Source organism: Ruditapes philippinarum, unplaced genomic scaffold (genome assembly GCF_026571515.1).
Source record: "Ruditapes philippinarum isolate M1 unplaced genomic scaffold, ASM2657151v2 ctg1137_1_1_1_1, whole genome shotgun sequence".
NCBI lineage: Eukaryota > Metazoa > Mollusca > Bivalvia > Venerida > Veneridae > Ruditapes > Ruditapes philippinarum.
The window spans coordinates 110,921-133,430 of NW_026854891.1; the positions used below are offsets into that span (position 1 = coordinate 110,921).

At 32.6% G+C, this 22,510-nt stretch overlaps 2 protein-coding genes across 2 annotated transcripts in view; one reads left to right on the forward strand and one right to left on the reverse strand.

Annotated features, from left to right (window-relative positions):
- LOC132741431 (dual specificity protein phosphatase 22-like) overlaps positions 1-8,485 on the reverse strand; it is a 42,747-nt gene extending 34,262 nt beyond the window's left edge. Inside the window, exon 1 of the mRNA XM_060729587.1 lies at positions 8,362-8,485. The gene's annotated coding sequence lies outside the window, so the exon portion shown is untranslated. The remainder of the gene's footprint in view (positions 1-8,361) is intronic.
- Positions 8,486-12,652: 4,167 nt separating this feature from the next.
- Positions 12,653-22,507, forward strand: LOC132741433 (arylsulfatase J-like). The gene is made up of 10 exons (XM_060729591.1): positions 12,653-12,849; positions 13,219-13,294; positions 13,540-13,950; positions 15,374-15,560; positions 15,772-15,950; positions 16,426-16,534; positions 17,033-17,128; positions 17,230-17,473; positions 19,258-19,406; positions 19,923-22,507. Exons 2-10 carry the CDS (start codon positions 13,223-13,225, stop codon positions 20,168-20,170), a joined length of 1,695 nt encoding a protein of 564 aa, XP_060585574.1. The 5' UTR covers positions 12,653-12,849; positions 13,219-13,222; the 3' UTR covers positions 20,171-22,507.
- The last annotated feature ends 3 nt before the right edge of the window (positions 22,508-22,510 follow it).

The window sequence follows — 22,510 nt, forward strand, 5'->3', positions numbered from 1 at the left end:
ATCTGTCCAGCGGTTTCAGAGAAGAAGACGATTGTTGACGCATGACGACGGACGCCGGGGTATCCCCCTTGATACTAATAGCTCACCCTGAGCCTTCGGCTCTGGTGAGCTAAAAAAACACTACAATTTGTTACCTCTACAATAATTACAATATACCAGCAGTTCTATTATTTCAATACAACAGTCAATTCTATTTTAAGTTATTACAATACACCAGTCAGTTCTATTATTACAATATATCAGTAAGGTCTATTATTACAATACACCAGTCAATTCTATCATTACAATACATCAGTCAGTTCTATTATAACAATACACCAGTCAGTTCTACGAGGGTTGATCAATATATTCATGGACGCTATAAATAACTTAATAATTAATCAAGATATTATAAAGAATTTTCGCTTTTTAGGAGAAGAATTTAATACAATTACAAATATGATGTAATTTTAATAAAAAATCTCATTTTGTTGATTATATGTATCGCCATAGCAACCCTATGCCGTACGGATGCCGCAGCTTAAAAAAAAATATATTTACCATTTTAAAATACTTAAATATTGTCCTTAGATTGGTGCCCTTCTTTATTATACGATAATGACATCAACGTTCTTTCATAACGGTTATAGAACATTTGAAAAAAAACAAGGAAGAGTTAAAGGGACACAAGTTTACCGGGCTCCATGATTTACAGTCAAGGGCATTGTCTGTGTTGCGTTCATTTGATTTATAAGAACATTTTCAGTCAGTGGGTTCACAGGCATGAACGATGTGTAAAAGTTGGGGCTGCGTTTTTTTAGAAGATGAAAACGCCAACATCACGACCTAACGTAAGTTGCCAATCAGCTGCAGCGATCAGCTATACATGTATTTCTGAAAACTGTCATTTCGGATAAAATATACTGATTATTTATCTGAAACTTACACAACATATTGATACAACATTGAATAAATGTCAAATACAATTATATTTACTTTCCTTCCCCGAAAAAATAATTTATGAAGTGCGTCCATAATATATTGATCAATTCTCGTATTATAACAATACACCAGTAAGGTCTATTATTACAATATATCAGTCAGCTCTATTATTACAATACACCAGTAAGGTATATATTACAATACACCAGTCAGCTCTATTATTACAATACACCAGTCAGTTATATTATTACAATATACCAGTCAGCTCTATTATTATAACACACCAGTCAATTCTATTATTACAATACACCAGTCAGCTCTATTATTACAATATACCAGCCAGCTCTATTATTACAACACACCAGTCAATTCTATTATTACAATAAACCAGTCAGCTCTATTATTACAATACACAAGTCAGTTATATTATTACAATTAATATACCAGTCAGCTCTATCATTACAATACACCAGTCAGTTCTATTATAACAATACACCAGTCAGTTCTATTATTACAATATATCAGTAAGGTCTATAATTTCAATATACCAGTAAGCTATATTATTACAATATATCAGTAAGGTCTATTACAACAATACACCAGTCAATTCTATTATTACAATATATCAGTAAGGTCTATTATTACAATTCACCAGTCAATTCCATTATTACAATACACCAGTAAGGTATATTATTACAACACACCAGTCAGTTCCATTATTTCAATACAAAAGTCAGTTCTATTATTACAATATATTAGTCAGTTCTATTATTACAATACACAAGTCAGGTCTATTATTACAATACACCAGTCAGTTCTATTATTACAATACAACGGTCAGCTCTATTATTACAATACACCAGTCAGTTCTTTTATTACAATACAACAGTCAGTTCTATTATTACAATACACCAGTCAGCTCTATTGTAACAATACACCAGTCAGTTCTTTTATTACAATACAACAGTCAGTTCTATTATTACAATACACCAGTCAGCTCTATTGTTACAATACACCACTCAGCTCTATTATTACAATACACCAGTCAGTTCTATTATTACAATACACCAGTCATTTCTATTATTACAATACACCAGTCAGTTCTATTATCATTACAATACACCAATCAGTTTAATTATTACAATACATCAGTCAGTTCTATTATTACAATACACCTGTCAGTTCTATTATAACAATACACCAGTCAGTTCAATTATTACAGCATGATAAATGCTTGTGATATTATCTCTAACGATTGCAACAGTCGTGTATGGTGTAACAGATCGATGTCAACCTCGTGAAAATTAACAGTTTTTTGTTACTTTGGCGGCCAGTACTCGTTAAGTATAAGAGGGATAAGAAAAGATTTACATTGGTTCGATTGATGAATCATTTGACTACATATTGCATAATTCCTTTTTATTTATGCTGAATCGTGAAAAAACCTGCTAGGCAAAAACCCTGATTTGGCATAGACACCTTCTTATGGGAGTTGTTACCCTTGTCTAGATATATTAGTATATAGCGTAGTGGGAATGGACTTAGAATTCATTTCTGACTTAGGATACTGGTCGGGGACCATCAGCCGGACACTTTTTCAACATTTTTCTGTACAGATTTCATAATTTTTAACCTAGAGACCAAAAAAATTGACAAGGTTCAGCTAGGTTCTTCTCCTAACTAACAAACTAGTTTGTTTATTTCTGATTGTATTGACACTTATATTTGAGGCTCGACAAGGAGGGTATCAAAATTACCTCAATTGTGTACACTACAGTACCAAGTGTCCGGAAATTTATGTACATGACATGATTTAATTCAGATAAAAGCTTGGGTGTTTTGATTTTTAATTTTTAGCATGTTAGACAATATTTCAGCAACAAATGCTGAAGTTTTGGAAATTCTATTGTTTACTCTGCAAATGATTATAGCTGGTATATGAGGTCAAGCATTGTTTTCTTGACCCTCAAATTTCAACGTCAATATTCTTGAAATAGCTATTAAAATATTACCATTTACGGTGGTTGAAATAAATTTATTTATTTATTTTTAGAAGAAACATGCATTTATTGTTGATAAAAAAGTGACTGACCACCACTGAACAAAGAAAATACTAAATTTAGCATTTTCAGGGCCGTCCGGGTTTGGTGGTTGTCCGGTTTTGTGGTCCCCAACCAGTAAATGTTTTCCACCACAAAATACATATTTTGTGAACATTCAATGAGCCGTACCCCTTTGTATAGGAAGTGGCTAGCCGTACGGGCCCGTACGACTAGCCAAAAGTTCTAGTCGTACGTGAGTCACTGTATTGGCTAGTCGTACGGCACTTTTTAAAATTATATTGAAGTCGAAAATGCATATGTTATTTTATGACTTTAAAGCTAGGATTTTAACCAAGAAACAGCAATCCTCTTCGTATGTTTACTTTCTAGAGATTAATCCGTCGCCATGTTGGCTACAGTACAGTAAAGAATTAAGTATGAATATCAATCTTTGTCATCTCCAGATGGCGAGAAAAATAGGCGTTTAAAAATTGGTTGCAGTTGAAAAACATCAATAGATATCTAGATTGAAAAATGGCATAATAATTAGGTTAAAATTGTTTATTACCATTTATCTGAAGTTGAGTTTGTCAAAATTTCTCCAACATACAGAACTAATTATATTTTAACATTGTATGACAATTTTTATGTGGCACAGTTTATATTTTGTTAACTGATTGAAAAGTGGTTGTGAAATCTTGAAGAACAGGCAAATGGGTCAGTAATGATTTGTCCTCGATTCATAGTAATAATTCAAGTAAAATTTTAAAAAAGTTGGTGCATTTATTAGCTGAAATGATAATATTCGCAGAATTGAAAGAGACTTTTTTTATATATAATTTCACTGTCAGTTATTGTTAAAAAAACTGTTAGCTGATCGGAAAGAGGCAGTACGGGGATATATTATACCTTCGTAAATGGAGGAGCATCTTTATTAAAGGGAAAAACAAGGTTAGAATAAAAACTTGATTTCAGAAAAAGAATACTATAAATAATAAATCTGCAAATTTTCTGCCGCCAAATAATAATATTAAACGAAGGATAACAAAATTTAAATCGCTAAATCACCGATTTCTACAAATCAGTAAGCGCGGCCATGTTTGTGTATTGGCCGTATAAAAACAGGTGCGCGTGATGTCATTTCCCCACATCTTTAGATTCATGATAAATCTAGTTGAATCGTAAGGAAATATTAATATAATAACGTATTGACCAGACAATTTAATTTTCACAGGAGGTGTAGAGGAGATTTTTTTATGGTTCAAAATACGTAACAATATAAAAAAAAATAGTATAAAATAAAGAAACGTACGGCTAGCCAAAAGTTCTAGCCGTACGTGAGTCACGTACGACTAGCCAGGACGCACTGTATTGTCTAGCCGTACGGCACTTTTCAAAATTATATGGAAGTCGAACGTTATAAAATTGTTGATTTTCATGCTTATCATTTGTTGTTTTATTTGTATGAAAGATGAATTATTAAATCATTTTTGTTAATTTTAAGCACATGGATCGAATAAAAAATGATCGGAGTGGAATAAATAAATAAAAAGAACATTGAAAAAAAAAACAAAAAACGGTGAAATGCAAAAATAATTATATAATTTTCAAAACAGTAGATAAATATCGAACATATAAGCACAGTCAATCAATTAATTAGCTTTAATTAAGACCTATCCAGGGACTGACAATAGAATTTTAGAATGCCTTTCACGTAACATGCAAACGTTCCTTGATGGACAAACTTCTATACAGTACCGTCGGTAATTGTCGCAATTATCAAGAGCATTTTCAGTGTTTGTTGTGTTTTTTTTCATATTAAAGGTGTCGAAAATTAAACTTAATGAAACAAAAAAAGGATTATGATCAAAATTTTGTAAACTATTTCAATTGCTGTAAATGCAACCAAAGGCTATTTTTTTCTCGACATCTTGCGATGACAAAGATCAATATATATAGCGATCAAGGCGATGAATCTCTAAAAAGTTAACATCCGAAGACAATTAATGCTGTTTCTTGGTTAAAATCCTCGCTTAAAGTCATAAAATAAGTAATAGAAAGAGCACCGAAACATGAGGCTATCTGATTTGTACGAGGGGGCGTAGCCCCCGAGTATAAATCAGATTGCCGAGTGTTTTGGTGTTCTTTCTCTTTTGTATCATAGTCAAACATGACAGCACATTCCCTGTTGTCATAATATGAAACCCCAGAAAAAATTAACCAATGAACGAGCATTTGAATATGATAGTTCTGCCCCTTTCCCTTTCTCTGCCGTCACAATATGTAAACCCCGGCAAAAATGAACCAATCCACGGGCATTATCTGGAGTGCGGGTAACTGATACCCGCACTCCAGTTACCGCACTGTGCATGTATATGTATACGATTTAACTCTGACACTTTTTCATCAGAAAGGTACCCAAACTATGATACAACATATGCATTTTTGACTTCCATAAAATTTTGAAAAGTGCCGTACGGCTAGCCAATACAGTGTGTTCTTGCTAGTCGTACGTGACTCACGTACGGCTAAAACTTTTGGCTAACCGTACGGGACTTCCATTATAAAAACCCTACTAAAACGTGTTCTTTATAGTACATGTAATTAAATTTTTGCAGTTCGATTCTGACTTTCAAATTTAAAGGTGTGAACATATGTTATAATTGATGTACACATTTCAAAAATATAAGCAACTCTTTTGAAAAGTAAATTGTTAACATGTCTGTCAACGTATGATGCTGCGTATCGTAATCGTAGCCTAATATTAACTGCAGACAAAACATTTTTATTGGCTGCTCAAAAATCTAATTTGCATAATTTATTCACACAATTGCTGGTCCTTACTAATTATGTCTAATACTGCGCATTGTCCATTTTAATTGTTCCTAATTTGCACCAAATGTTCCTGTCACACTGTGTACTGACGATTTTTATTGCTCCTTGTATGCCTCTGTCCCGACAGACCTTTTGATCATGCACAATGTTGCCCTGATTGGTTAATCACCCTTGTTAAATAGTCTAATGACGAAATAGACATCTATTTTTTTAACGCTTCATCAGTGAACTGAATGACCTTAGGGGGAATTAGGTTCCACACCTGTCAAATTATACTGTAAATTACAGCACGTCATAAAATAGCAACACATTTTTCAGTTACCAATAATCATTTTAAATATTAAGTATATTTATGTTTTTTTTGTTTTATTGGATTAAATTTACCGCAGTAGAAATGCGTATCTGTTGGGGAAAGGAATTTGGTAAGTAGATAACGTGGAAAAAAGCTTTAGGGAACTGGATAAATCCAAGAATATGCGTAATTATAGGGGAATGGGCAACCTGTTGCTGTTGGTACCAGTTTTGACTGGGTGCCTAACCTAGGCGGACAGTTTTGTTTTCATACGATATTAGTCTGGCTGCCGATTTTCCTGCGCCATTCTCATTTTTTAGCGTCAATGGCGGAAAATCGCGTCCTCAGCAGATCTCTGCATATTGGATTTAGTTAATATTTTACCTGAAAAAAAGATACATGACCGGCGATTTACCCTATTTGGACAGCTTGTCTAGCGAAAATTAAGTACAAAATAAAAGGATTTATCGTCAATTTGAAGAAGTTTCTCATAGAACCCAAATTAAATTTATGTTTTATCTTTGAAAATTAAGCAGTCATTGCTTAAATCATGTGGTGGGATCATCAGCAAGCTTGAATATCGGACAAATGATAATTAATGTCGCGGCGTCTTCAGCTAATTAATTAAAGCAATTCAGTTCCATATGATGTTTTCATAAATAATATATAATGTACGCAATAAAATTAATAAGTTCTTCATCAAGATATATTTCAGTTGTACCAGCGTGTTTCACCTATACCGGAAGTGGGTGTAACACGTCACAATCTCGGTCTCGTCTGTCTCGCGAGAATGACAGAAAGCCAAAATGGCGGCGCCCTTGAACTAATTTCTCAAGTAAAAAATAGTGTCTTAAAACACGAATTTCTCTCTTATAGGGTTGATGTCAATAGGAAGACTGTCATGGTTCCTCTTTTTAAATGATGAATATTTATATTAGACAGACATCAATCCATCCATTCCTATTTTTTTGTTAAAGTGAACACAGGAGGACAAATGCGGGCACTTGGTAAAATTCCTCGTTTAAAGACACAAATAATATATGCATTTTCGTTTCTCATATAATTTTGAAAAGTGCCGTACGGCTAGACAATACAGTGTGTCCTGGCTAGTCGTACGTGACTCACGTACGGCTAGAACTTTTGGCTAGCCGTACGGGCCCGTACGCACTAACAAAGTTCTATGCTCCTGCGTTTATGAATAAATTATGCAAATGAGCCAGGTTGAGCCGCCATGTTGGAGTTTCGGTAAGCGTGTTGGAAATTGCTACCTGTTCGTTTTGAAAGCTCGTCCTAACTTACAGTTTCCTTGAATGTAGGAAAACTTGGTTTTGTTTGATTGCATAATGAATGATATGTATTACAAAATAAATATAATAAGAATCGATCAATCAATAATTGCATACGAGCTTTATAAAGTCAATTGAATTCGTCAGAATAATAAGGTTCTGTTGCAGGGTATCGGTAAAAGACTGCTTTTTTTCACGTTTTTGAAATTTATTTGAACACGGAGACAATTTTTCTCAAACAGGTTTATGAATATACTTTACGTTGCAACAGAGTTTACCGTGTGTCCATTCCTTATTTAAATTGTCTAAGAAGTTAAATCTGTTTGTTTACATGTAAATGTGTACCGTCATTTTGACCGACTGGAATAAAAACTACTATGACGGTGATAATACCGGATATGTAATGAAAATTACGCCGTGTAGTGCAAAGTTTTGGACATTGCAATTAAAATTAACGCTTACGTTGATTCAAACTGTTCCTTGTCGGCAAAATTGAAACCGAAAGTAGTGGTTGTTCTAGAATTTAATCGAATAAAATGCCCTGTGCGAACGTATTGTTTACATCCGGTCGTAGCATAGGGTAAGGAGTGAGACTAAAAAAAGGATTGGAGCACCACACTAAATACCGTATTCCGGTTCATACCGGACAAGGCGCTTGAATGATAAAATGCTAAAATCTTGCCTTTTAACCCAACGGAATGAACTTAAACAGGTCTAATTCATCTTTTCACACCGAATTAAGTACGATAATGAAGGAAAAATGTAAAAATCGGCGAAAAAAACGATATTTGTCTATTTTGTGATCATGATTTCTGCAAGCGTCTAGAGGTACTGCTCCAATCCTGTTTTGAGCTAAATCCTAGGGTAAGAGTGCAAACTTTGTTAGTGGTACGGCTAGCCACTTCCCGTTGAATAAGTTACCTTCTAGTCAGGCTCATCCTGAGCACTCCAAGTATCATAAAACCTAATTATCATAAAGAATTACCTTTTCAGAAAATTATCATGTGGGTGTAAATAAATGTTGACCTCTCTTTTAACATTAAATAGGGAATTAAACAATTGTCAAAAAGTTACTTTGTTGTTGTTGTTCAAAAAATGTTCATCGTGAGAATAATAAGTCATGACAGCAAGAAGACCATTTCGCCCCCGAACATTTCGGTGCTATTGCAAAAATTGAACCTTTTCTAGCAAGACACTCCGGGCTTTTTCAAATTAATGATAGGAAATGCTTATATTGTTTGCACATATTAAGAATCGTGACAACAGATGTGATTTTACTGCAGCTCAAAACTGTAATTGGATCAAGAATAATTATCCTATAAAAAATAAAAATAGTAATGTCAGGAAGCCAATTTAAGTACCTACTAGAAAGTTCTAAAAGTCTTTCAGAAGATATATATGTGTACAACTAATGTGTTAGGCACTGTGATCAAATATTTCTGTGATAGTAATACTAGGCTTATTTTAAAAAGGGCATACTTTTATAAATATATTTCCTTTTTCAACCAAAATTTTGACCAAAGTTAGTTAGTTTAGTTTTTTATCTTGTTGTTTTTTGTTTTGTTTTTCTTTTTAGGGGGGGGGGGGGGGGTTGAAATTATGTTGTTGTTTTTTTTTTATTTCTATGGACCCCGTTGGAAATAAGCATTTAGCTTAATGGGCTATCCACAGGTGCATAGTACCTCTTATTTTATTTTTATGACAAAAGTACGTGTGCTCTTTTATGCTGTTTTATGATCTCATTTTATATATATGATTTATATATGTTATCTCTTAACTGTATGATTTTATATTTTGTATCATGTGCTATATGTTCCTAAAATGTATAAATAAATAAAAATAAATATGTTAAGACAAACCTTGGTTTGACATTATAGTTGTAGAAATACTAGGAATAGAGTAAAGAGTAAACAGATCGTAAGAACATTTTGAAAATAAACGGAGCAGAAGCAATCAAAAAATCAAATAATCCTGGAATCTCCTAAATAAGTACGCCTACACACGTGAATTAAAAGCAAGACTGTGATCAATAAAAATTTTATGATCACTTTAAGGAATTAAATAATGTAGACTTTCATAATGATGAACATTTTAACGAGCTTGATCAGATAAGCAACTACAATGAAGACTACAGTTAATGAAATTCAGTCAGTTTTATAGGAACAACAAATAATATCTTCAATGAATACCTGGTTCAATGTTACCAATTGTTTGCACATTAAAAAATATTATTTTTGATTCAAGTTTCTTCCCTGAAATTTGCAGTAAAGGGGTAATTCTTCCTGTATATAAAAATAAAGGTGATATAAATGATCCTGACAATTTCAGGGGAATTACAAGTTTGAGCTGTTTTAGAAAATTACATACATCTGTTGCGAATAGTCGGTTATATATTTTTTAGAATCTGATAACATCCTCTGTGAAGAGCAGGCTGGGTTTAGAAAGAAATACAGTACAGTTTACTTTGTTTGTAATTATTTGTTATATTGATTGATGTTTTCTCACATGCCCATGCAGTTGGGCCTTGGGATATCAATAAAACTTGAAACTTGAAATAAATACGAATTTTTACTCCGCCCACTTTCTTATATATATTTTTATCATATTAGTTTTTAATAAATATAAAGTATATTTGACTGATATAGCAACATATTTCATGAGTAAAATTAGATAAGAGTATATGATTTAGAACACACGACTAGACGTCTTTAAAAGTTTTACTTCATTTAATCTTTGACTTGCGTCATGAGTATAAAAGCTGCAAGTCATAATCTGAGAGTTCAGAGGTCACAGACTTTTACGTATTGAATATCACAATAGAAAGAAAGTCATTTTAAGATAAAATGGATCTCCTCAGCACATATAGAGCTTAAATGCAATTTTGAGCAGCGAGCAGCGATTTCCTGCTGTATATAGTGGCATCTTCTTTCAGATTACTCATGAAGAGAACAAATCAGATCGGAAATACAAATCGTGAAAAAGTTTCCCTAAACCATACGTAATTGAATCATGTAATTGAATATCACAATAGAAAGAAAGTCATTTTAAGATAAGATATACATTAAAGTCATAATTTTGTCATTAAATAATCCAAACCACGGCTTCCAAAACGATTGTCTTTACAATATGTTCTAAGTTGGCATGTCTTTACATATTCAGTAACGTTATCAACAGCGCACTGCTGTTTAATGATAACACTGACAACAGATCATCAGCAAACATGGATCCGATAACATAAAACAGTTAAACAAAACATTCTGTGAGGTTCTTGTGCAACAACAAGCGATGAAAAGTAAAAATGTATACCTTCGTTCACAATAAAATATAAAGTAATAAATGGGTCATTCTTTTGAACCGCATGTTAACGAAAACTTTCTTCTAAGTTGAATATGGGGGAATTTGAAGCTTCATTTCCTGCTGTATATAGTGGCATCTTCTTTCAGATTACTCATGAAGAGAACAAATCAGATCGGAAATACAAATCGTGAAAAAGTTTCCCTAAACCATACGTAATTGAATCATGTCATGCATGCATGTATACATGCCTTTTGTATACATTGAAACAATGAGCTCTATAACTCGATGTTACCTTGAGTAATACGTAATACCATTATATAGAAAATATGTGATAAGAGTACAAATGAATTCCTACTAACGATGCAGTAATGTGTAACTGTAAGTACAATATTGTATGTATCTTTCTATAGGATTTTACATTAAATGAAATAAGATGTTACACCTATATTCACAAATTGTGTTTTTTTACTGAGTACATATAATAGCAAGCTTTTATTTACTGGTCCCGGGCAATGCTCATATAGATGCAAGCTTTTTCTTTACTGTATATATTTTATGTAGTTTCAAGACAATGATAATGCAGGGGTTAATTTATCATCGCCATATACATACATAGTAAGTTTCCATGTAATAATATCACTACAAAAAAAAAGATATTCTTTTAAACACGGGGGCGGAACTACATATTGATCTCAAAAAATGAGCATCGGTAAAAGTATTATGTGAATTTCCGCTGCTCCAGATGTGAAGCATAGCGCCAGATGTTGACAGTAAAATTAGGTCAAACGCAGGGTAAGTTTTCAACTTTTTAAACAGTTATATAATATTCAAACCTTTTTTTATATAGAAAATCGAAATGCGCTTCTACCCTCCTGTCTCTCCTTAATATTACCCAATTTTGTATTGGCCGGATTTCTATGCAGACTTCATCGAGATATTCTTTCCGTCGTAGGTTCTGGTGTGTCCAAAACATGTAATTTGAATGAAGAAAATGTCCCTAAACGGACTCAAAATACAGAGATTTTACGAAATTTACCACAGACCGATGTTTAACATTCAAACAAATCCTGATTTAAACATTTATTGAGATTTGGCTACAAACGAAGGAATCGCTGCTCGCTGCTCAAAATTGCATTTAAGCTCTATATGTGCTGAGGAGATCCATACGTGCAAACGAAATTATTCAGATTGGGGAAAGGAAATGGGGTACTGGGTAAATGGCTTTCAGTTTAGATAAAGTTAAATATTTTATGGAAATTCAAAAAAAAAGTCTTGACGATAATAAGCTCTGATAGCCCTTACTCTGTTCAAGTACGAGACAAAAGTAAACAAACTTAAGCCATCATGTTCTGCAATAGACGCACAGTTAAACTGATTATAAACATAATTACATTTACAAAAAAAAAAAAACACTCAAACTATTTCACTTTTTGTTCTTTGAACAAATGCCCGAAGGTTTAAAGCTACATGCCTCCAGATACGCCAAAATAATTAAATTAAATCAAACTTAAAAATATTATTTAGACTTTAAGAATGTATAAATATTAAAGTTTAGTAATTACTGACATGATATATCTTGTTAATGACTGATTTTTTTCTCAATATTATGACTTTATTCATACTGCATTACTAACGCAGTAAAGGCTTTTTTGCACATATTTAGCTCATTGTAGTAATTTACTTTGTAAGTGCAATTAAATACGTGTGAATTGCTTCCTTTTGGTCACTAACCATTATTATACGTTTACACATATTTTAAGAATTTTCGTGAAAATTAGCATAAATCTGGAGGCATGCTGCTTTAATAAATAGATAAAATATGTTACATAACGTTTACAACATCATGTTATCGACTTATTTTATCTTATGTACCATCTTGAGTTTAATCTTTAAAACACAATCTTATTGCTATAAAAAGAACTAAAATAAGAGAATAGAAATACCAATCAGTGTCAGATTGATTTTGATTTTTGTTTTATCTTTATAGATTATGTAACGGAGGTTTCTGAAAGCTGGTGCACTTTGTTATCAAATTAAAAATCTGGAAACAAAGAGATCCGTTAAAACCGTTATTGTCTGTACAAGGATTATGTGTAGGAAGTATATAACCATGCGCGAAAACAAACGTTTGTCGTGAAAACCAAATTATTTGAAAAAGTGGATAGTAATCCTTAAGGTACTCATTTAATTACTGCAATATGCATGCTTTAATATATTTGAATTTGAATCATGTAAAATTGAAATATAGATTTTTGAAATTATCATTTTTAAACCTTCGTCATCTAAATGCCAAATTTGACAGAACTTTGTAACTTCAAATACAATAAGGATTTTTGACAATGAGGCTATGTTTTATATGCCCAGACTACGAAAACGAGGCTATATATGGGGTACGATATGCATCTGATATGGACATATAATTTTTACTCTGAAAATGAAAACTAGGTGTGATTTCTATTGGAACATCACGTGGTGTAAACGCTGAATGTTCATTCGTTATATTTCATAAATTTAAGGTGTGAAATGTTTTATGTTTATATTGCAGAGATATGCACTTGACTAAGAATGCTTTAATATGGTCTATATATAATTTGTTTCAAAGAAGAAAAAGGAAAATGAAGGTAAAGACCATATGTTTCATTATAGTTTAAACGTTGGCTTGGGCACATAATTACGTTCATGTATATTTTTTTAATAATTTTCAGGAATGTATCAAATGTATTATTATTAAATTGAAAATAAATGACCAGGTGACATCACCTTTTCCTTATAACAATACTTAAAACGTATCAGACCTGATATATCGGTATCGCGTAAAGTATGCTAAAAATAACTTCGAAATTATAATTATTATTCCATTTTTCAGCGCAATATCATATCTTTGTCTATAACGACTATCATTATCACCGCTCTTGCTGTTCCTCTAACGAACGTGTATCTAAAACGAAAGAGAAATAACAATTCAGCCGATAGTGTCATCTTCGTAAACACTGTCAAAAATAAATTAGCCGAGAAAAAATTAAAAAGTGACGTGACTCAAAGTGATGGAAAGGGAGATGTTATTGAACCAAAAGTTGAAGATGAACATCCTAAACGGCCACATATAATATTAATTGTTGCCGATGACCTTGGGTACAATGATGTCGGATATCATGGTTCAGATATTCGCACGCCGAATATTGATAGGTTAGCTTTGGCCGGAGTGAGGCTAGAGAATTACTATGTTCAGCCTGTATGTACGCCAACGAGAAGTCAGCTCCTCACCGGCAGATACCAGGTTAGAACAAGGAAGATCCCCGAAAGGGGAATTCACTTATGGGCTAGTTATCTGTTTTTAGTTTTGGTTAGTGTTAAAATGTCCCGATGTACTCCTCGGTGATATTGTACCCCTCCGAGCCTTTAGGCACTTCGATGCCAATACTTTTTATTGTGAATGATTGATTACCACTTAAGGCGGTGATGGGGTGATTGAGAGATGCTGCATTTTCCATGTCATGAGAAGTCTCAATAACACCAATCCTTTGATATTACTGGTTTCGAAGAATTTTCTCTTAGATCTTTATTTTGAATATTTGCAGAGTTGTCTTACAATTTATATTCACAATCATTAAATGGAACTACCAGCTATAATTTCGTAAATCACCTTAGTATCAGTGGCTGTATGATTGTTTCAGCCTATTAGTCATGGCATACATATCGATTTTATGTATCCCACATTTAGTTTTCAAGGTGTAAAACGTTCAGAAATGAAAACATGTTGTTGAATATTCTAGTATCTAGTGTGAAAAATGTTTTATTTAATTAAGTAACATGCTGTCTAGGCTTATTCCAAACAAATATTTAGACTAAAGGTGCTAAACGGACTGCATCTAATACAAAGGCAGTTGTATCGACGTTGTACTGACGTTAGACCCCGAAGTTGCATACATGAACACCTGAAAACGTTTAAGACATTGTAAACCCGACGTCTTCACAACCTTTATAAAATCAAATTCAAACGTTTATGTAACCTTTTGCTGACCATTCAATATAAATATCTTATACATTTTTTCTAGGCCTAATCAAGAAAACAGTAAATAGATTTTTAAGATTTGGTAAGCTTTCAAATAAAATTATGTCTTTAGACAGTAAGACATTTTTATGATTTGTCAGTAACTCTATCGTCGTCAAAATAATCACACCTGTCCTACAACAGACCCGTAGTTTGGGCAATTATATGATTTCTCAACAAAACTGCCTTGGACCGCTCATTATAGTTATATAAAATAGCTCTATCCAGCATAACAGCAGCTGATTGCAACCTAATCGGTATTTCATGGTCATTTGTAGACAATATCATACAGACATATGACATTGTTTCAAAACCTGACTCAAAAACTTCAAGACATTGTTTCAAAACCTGACACAAAAACTTCAAGACATTGTTTCATAACCTGACACAAAAACTTCAAAGTGTTACAGTTTGTCGTCAAACTATACATTTTGTATTCAGTAATAATATAGTATAGTTTTGTTCGTTTATAAGAAGAAACAATGATATTACTTCGATTGCGACTGATGCTTTGACATTTTCTCAGGAGAAGTCCATGCAGGAAACTGTCATTGTATTCAATTGGATTATGCTTGTTATTTTGAAATAAAAGAAAACGCATCCCTGCAGAAGTACATGTACAATTATTGCACACATTTCTGCATTGCAGATTCACACGGGATTGCAACATGGTATTATTTGGCCAAACGAGCCATTTGGTCTGCCTCTAGATAGCCCAACTTTAGCGGACAAGCTTAAAGAATCTGGATATGCTACGCATATTGTCGGCAAGTGGCATCTCGGATTCTTTAAAAAAGAATATATGCCTACATACCGAGGATTCGACAGTTTTTTCGGTACGTTTCTCAAGAGGGACGAGTATCTCAGTAAATATAAGTTACTTTGATTTTTAAACGTTTCTTCTGTGACTATTTCATATTCGATATCATAAAAAATATCAAAGCATTTGAACTAAAATTTCAAAATGATATACATGTTGAATAATTCGTTGATAAAAATAGGATCTACTTGTAACACATTTCCCCCCGATTTTATTGTAAATGACAGGTTTTCTTACCGGTCACATGGATTACTTCACACATATTGCATTACATCAAAAATATCATGGATACGATTTAAGGGAAGATCTGGAACCTGCTGATGTAAATAAGTATAATGGAAGATATTCTACCCATATGTTTACTGAGAGGGTCGTTGACATCTTGCAAAAACACAACAAAACTCAGGTATTTGCCATTTAGTGCTGTTAGTTTGAATATTGGTTTATACAGACTTTTTCTAGTTCGATTGTGTAGGAAGCTACAAGCTTAAAGACACACTTTCGAATCCGATCCAGGAACCAACCAGTACTGAGTAATGAGTGTAATGTAAAAACGACCTGCCCCAGACGGGGTTTGAACCCATGCGGCTAGCGATCATAAGATTACTAGTCCGGCGGAACAACCACTCGACCATGCCGTCTCTTTATTTTGAATATTGAATTTGCTTAAAATGGTTGATATCTATGTTAACTGCTATATAATGGTAATATGGACAACACTCAATTCTCAGTTATTCCTTCTTGTGACTTATATACTTTGGTAGTGTTTTAGATTGGTGAAATTAAATGGTGTAATTTTCATTTTAACTGTGCCTTGGTTTGCGTACCTCGGTATACCTAATATTCATTATTATTCATGATAGTTTCTTCCTCAACTTCAGCCATTATTTCTGTATGTTCCATTCCAAGCTCCGCATTCTCCAATGCAAGTTCCTGATAACTATATCAGACAAAAATACATGGGAAAAACGAAAAGAAGAATTTATGCAGGTGTATGATTTCATGTAACCTTTCATTAACTTTGAAACATTTCTTTTCTTAAGTGAATTGTTTGAAATATGAAAAACTTTTATTTGTTAAAATTGTCTTCAATAAATAATTTATACTTGAAAATTATAGAATTTCAAAAAAGAACAGATTGGGTGATCAAAAAGACAGACTATGTAGATTTTTTTTCAAATATTCAAATATTTGAGGAATAAAATTATGTTTGAGGTCACATAGTAAAGCCCTATATTAGAAGTTAAAATATCAGAAACTATAGAATATATAACTTTTTTCACCGTAATTAATAGAGAAATAATAATGTTATATTAATTAATGTAATTGTTACTTGTAAATATAGTTTATGATGACTCAGAAGTATTACTTAGAATAACCAGGTAATCCTCTACTTTGTAAATTTCAACAAAATTTATTGTAAACTCGAAACTAAAAGAAAGTCCAATGATTGAAATAAATTGAATAACTTTTGAAATGAGATTTCAGGGATGGTTGCATGTTTGGACGAGGCAGTTGGTAATATTACCAAAGCATTGATTGTAGAAGGATTATTGGATAATTCGTTAATCGTATTCACAACTGGTAAGTATTGGTCATAAATTTGCTTAAACCTTTGACTTATGTGTCGAAAAAAAATATCGCTAATTAAAATTTATATTGTACGAAGTATATGGTCTTTACAGATAACGGAGCCGAACGTGGTGGATTTGGTAGCAATGCACCACTTCGAGGTTACAAAAGTCAATATTTCGAAGGAGGTATTCGAGCTGTTGGCTTTATGTATAGTAAATGGCTACACGAGAAAATGATGGGAGCTATATCCACTGAACTGATTCACGTGACTGACTTGTTTCCAACTTTGGTAAACCTTGCAAAAGGAGACATAGATATAACACTAGATGGATATGACCAATGGGATACTATAATGTGAGCAAGAATATTTTCCCTTTTAACAGTTGCTTATTTTAAAGACTCAATACGGCCAAAAGAAAATGCTGTTATTTTAATTTCTTAAAAGTAATGGACGTTCGCAGTAAGGACCTTCCATTTCATTACCCCTCACTTATTTTGTAAATGCTAAGTTCTCATAGGCCACTGGGAGTTTTTCTTACTGTAAAAGCAAGTGTAACTAAGAAATTTGCTCTGTTACAGAGTAACAGTCCTTTTTAACAGCATTAAAACCTGGTCACGTGTTTGTGTTCAACTTGCAAAGTAAGGATAGTTGAGTTATTGTTACTGTTGGCAACGCCTCGGGTAACAGTATTTTCCTTGGGATGATATTTTTACTGTTACACACAAACCCATGTTTTTATTTATATAATCTTTGTTCACGGAAACCAACTTATACTGGTACGCGATATTGTGTGTTACAGATATTTATAAGGTTTATCTTGTGTTTTAAATTCGTATAAATATTTTTTTATCAAGTTTACTTTCTGTTGAAAAATGTCATGATTAATACTTTTTATATATACATGCACATTTTGCGTATAACTGTATAAAACGGGATCAGTCACCTCGCACTTCTGTCAAGGGAATGTCCGTGATTCATTTTTTTTTTTTTTTTTTTTTTTTTTTTTTTTTTTTTTTTTTTTTTTTTTTTTTTTTTTTTTTTTTTTTTTATTAAATCTATATATATAAACAAGGGATACAAGTCATGGCCTCGCACTACCAGCACGGGTTCGTAAAATGAATTCACACGTGTAAACTGTATAAAATATCGTCCATTCCATCAAAGTTATTGTATAAGTTAATATATGATTGAATCATTACCCAAGTTCTACTGCAAACACTTCATTAAAACCTGTAACATTGCAGGAAATAGCTAACATTTCAATATTTAAATTGGCTGTCAAGTTGTCGTCCATTTTGCAGGTGTGTTTATGTTTCGAGTATTTTCATTGGCTGATGAAAAAACCGCTATTCGTCGCGGCTATATGCCGTTATTATCCGGATTATTATTATTCATTAGCCAATGAAAATGACAGTTACTAACAGAAGTTGGATTTACGCATTGGAACATACGGGCAACATCAAAATGGAAGCCGAGGATAGAAATTATCAAAACAAACATAAATTGTTACAATAATTTGTACCAGAAGTTAATGATTGCATCATTGATGGTGGTGGATGATTGATATTTAACCGATTACATGATTAAACTTTCTTATATGAGCATACGTTTGCATAAGATGTCGTTTTACACGTGTAATTTTACGAACCGAAATTTTACGAACGTGTGTAAAAATGAAGCATGAAAGGTTATTTTTAATAATATCTTGTCAATGTAACAAAGTGAGTCATTTTTTTTGAAATTATCGATTCTTTCATCAATGTCCAACAATCAGAAGAAAAAAATTGTTGTATACTGCGTTGTATTTACTTTTTCATAAATTGAGCAATTTTGAGTTGTCTCCCTTGTTACATTATATATATAGTGGGAAAGGAAAAAAATGACAGAATCCCCTGTGCTTCTCATTGTCTTCAAATGTCACCGCCTAACAAGATATAAATACATGTATATGTTATACTAGTATATCTTATAAGCATGTAAACTAACTATATTGATAATTAAAGTGATAACATAATGTTTAACATATGGCAAAAATATGCTACCATAGTCTCTCCAGATTTCCTTATTTGACTTTATTTGAGTGGTTTCGATGTATTTTCATGATTGTACATTTTGTCTACCATTGTTCCCTTTTCAGTAAAAGGACGCCCAATAAAAGAAGCGAAATTTTGATTAACATCGATCCACTGTCTATAACTGGTAAACGTTTATTTAACAACAGCTTTGATACAAGAATAAAAGCAGCAATTCGTATGAATGACTGGAAACTAATCACCGGATATCCAGGTACATAATTGAGCCGCGTCATGACAAAACCAACATAATGCGTCTGCGACCAGCATGGATCCAGACCAGCCTGCGCATCCGCGCTGCCTGGTCAGGATCCATGCTGTTCGATATTGGTTTCTCTATTTTTTATAGAGTTTTTATGCGAACAGCATGGACCCTGATCAGACTGCATGGATGCGCAGGCTGGTCTGGATCCGTGCTGGTCGCAAAGCCATTATGTTGGTTTTGTCATGTCACGGCTCATATGCATATTCTTTTGTACGATTGTGTATGTGTACATATCTATTAAAAAACATCAAGGAATGTCTTGAAGCATACTTGATTTTACGTCGTCCCATGTCTCAGTTTATGCCATTGAAGAGAGCATTTTAAGCTTCTAAATTGGTGCAAATATAATTATATAAAATAAATAATGTTTGTACATGCATGCTGTTCTTAAGTCTAGAAAATAGAAAAAAAAAATCGCAATTTCAATTACCCCAATTTAAATATCTCATATAACATCTTGAATAGCGCAGGGACCTCGCTCCAGACACTGGTCAGAGACGTTTCGTAAAGGAGCAGAAAATGTATGGTTGTTCAATGTACAGCAGGATCCCTACGAAACACTCGATGTATCAGATAAATATCCAAATGTTGTACAAACCATGCTCGACAGATTACAACATTATCATAAAACCTCAGTTCCGACGATAAACCAGCCTTCGGATGTAAATGCTGACCCAAATTTGCATGGTAAATTTTGGGGACCATGGTTGTAGGATACCTCCTAAATAGATTGCCAGAGGTGTTCCGTGATCAATATAGTATCTGCCTTGGTGAAAACAACAACCGATAATGTTCAGAACAACGGCGTAGTTCAAATTTATAAGGATTTGCTCGAATATTTCTTTTATTTCTAACTGCAAACGTTTACTTATTTTATATCTACAAACTAAAATATACCTTTTTGTCTTTGTTCTGTCATGTATACTAGCGTTTTTGATTTTTGACAACAAAGATGGGAACATTGTTTTTTTGTTGTTTTTTGTGCTGACTGGCGATCAAATAGTTACTTAATCTTTTATGTATTTTTATAATGTACGTTTATATGTATTTAATAGATAGTATGCGTGAAATCATCATGTCACATATGCAGTGGACTAGTTTGATTAAGTTATTTGCTTAACATATAGAAGATGCACATCGATCACTTTCATATCTACGTTTGTTACTACATACTGAAAATGGACATTCAGCAATTTTTATTGTTTATAGATCCTGTATGTTTTGTGATTGATATTGCTACTGTGTGTTGTGTATACCACACTTGCAAAGAATTATATATGTATATAATTATGCAGATAAAACAATTTTCAAACATCGAAGAATATGTAAAATGTATACCGCAAATATTTGTGCACATTATATTAATAAATGACTCATATGCATTCATTTCTTATTGGAAAAACTGACTTAGAATTTATAGAAAATAAATTTCTAATTATCTCCCTTTATTGACATGAAATGTTAAATTCGGTAAAATCTTTATAAATAATGCATATTGGAACTTACAATATTGACAAATCTTAATTTGAGCATTATATTTATGAAATAAAACCATGAAAAAATTGTGTTACAGGATCTTTAAAGGGTAATAAAATTGAGAATGCAACAATCATTGTTATGTTGACTTCGGTAAGTCATCATTCGCGCTACCTCTTCATGAATTGCTGTAGGAAGACCAGTGTCATTAGATATAAGAAAGCATTCTTGATTACTTCCTTTCAGACCGTATAATATTGAAAAACAATTGAACAAATAATATTGTTCCAATTTCAGTATGTGATTAATTGAAACAATGATATTTGTAAACGGTCAAACCTTAACCTGTAAAACTTTCACAGAAACAAGTGTATAGTTTGTCTGATATAACATTTACAAGGCATGTGTTGTGTTAGACGAGTTTAAGTAAGAAGGTGGTTCCAGTATACACCAAGTGTTTACTGGTTACATTTTCGAAACCACTCTGATTAAACACTTATTTGAAATTGTGACAAAAAACCTAGTTTGTTGCAGCAAAATATTCCTTCTCATGTTTTGATTTTGCTTGACAACTTGATCCCAGGTAGAAAAGAAATTTTCTAAGCTCAAGCTCAGATCTCCAGCATTTGATTGGTCAGTAACTAGCTTTGAATGGACACTGACCAACGAAAATCCTGAGATTTGAGACTAAACTTAAAAAAAAGTTTTATAAACCTCATGCATTCTTGCTGAATGTTCCTGTTGCAAAAACAATACTCCATGCCGACAGAATATGCCTGCTTAAACGATGCTATCCGCATCAACTCATGTCGCCATGAAATTATGTGTAGGAATTTGTTAACAAAGCGTGTATTCATTTTACATGTATTTCCATGTAAATTGTGTATGAACGTCTAGGCAATCAATTTGTGTAACAAATTTGACATGCTTAGCTACATTGGTTGCCTTTTTATATCAATACATTGCAATTTAGAAAAGTAAATGCATATTTCTTTTCCTTTCAATTTAAGAAATGGTTTTATTTTCAGCATTTGTAAATCTAATACCTCCAAGCGGTCTGTTAATATTAAACCAACATATATCTCCAAAGAGGTTACAAATGTTAATATATTTTCCGCCGGTTAAGTGAAGCGAATTAGGCGTTAAATAATTTCCTTTGGATTGGATAGATCTTTTGAATGTACCAATCAGAAGTTGTTTTGTTTAATTACGTATGCACGAGTTACTGTGCATTATGAATTGTAATTGAAAGTCATTCAGCTTTGGGTATCGATACTTTACAGTCGCAGTAATTTTTAACATGGATTTAATTTGTTGATTAACAAAAGTTCGGGGAAAATATGTTTACTAGTAACAATACGAATGCTTACATGTTTATGGTTTATATATATATTGGTATTAGTTGTTTGAATTGATACTGTATCATTTATGAAAGTGATGGATGTATATTTATTAATAAATTTACTAGTATACTGGTATATGTTTATATATATGTTTGTTGAATTGTAATGGATTGTAAAATCTTTACCCAAGTGCTCGATACAATATATACTATATATTCAGAATTTTGGTTTTGT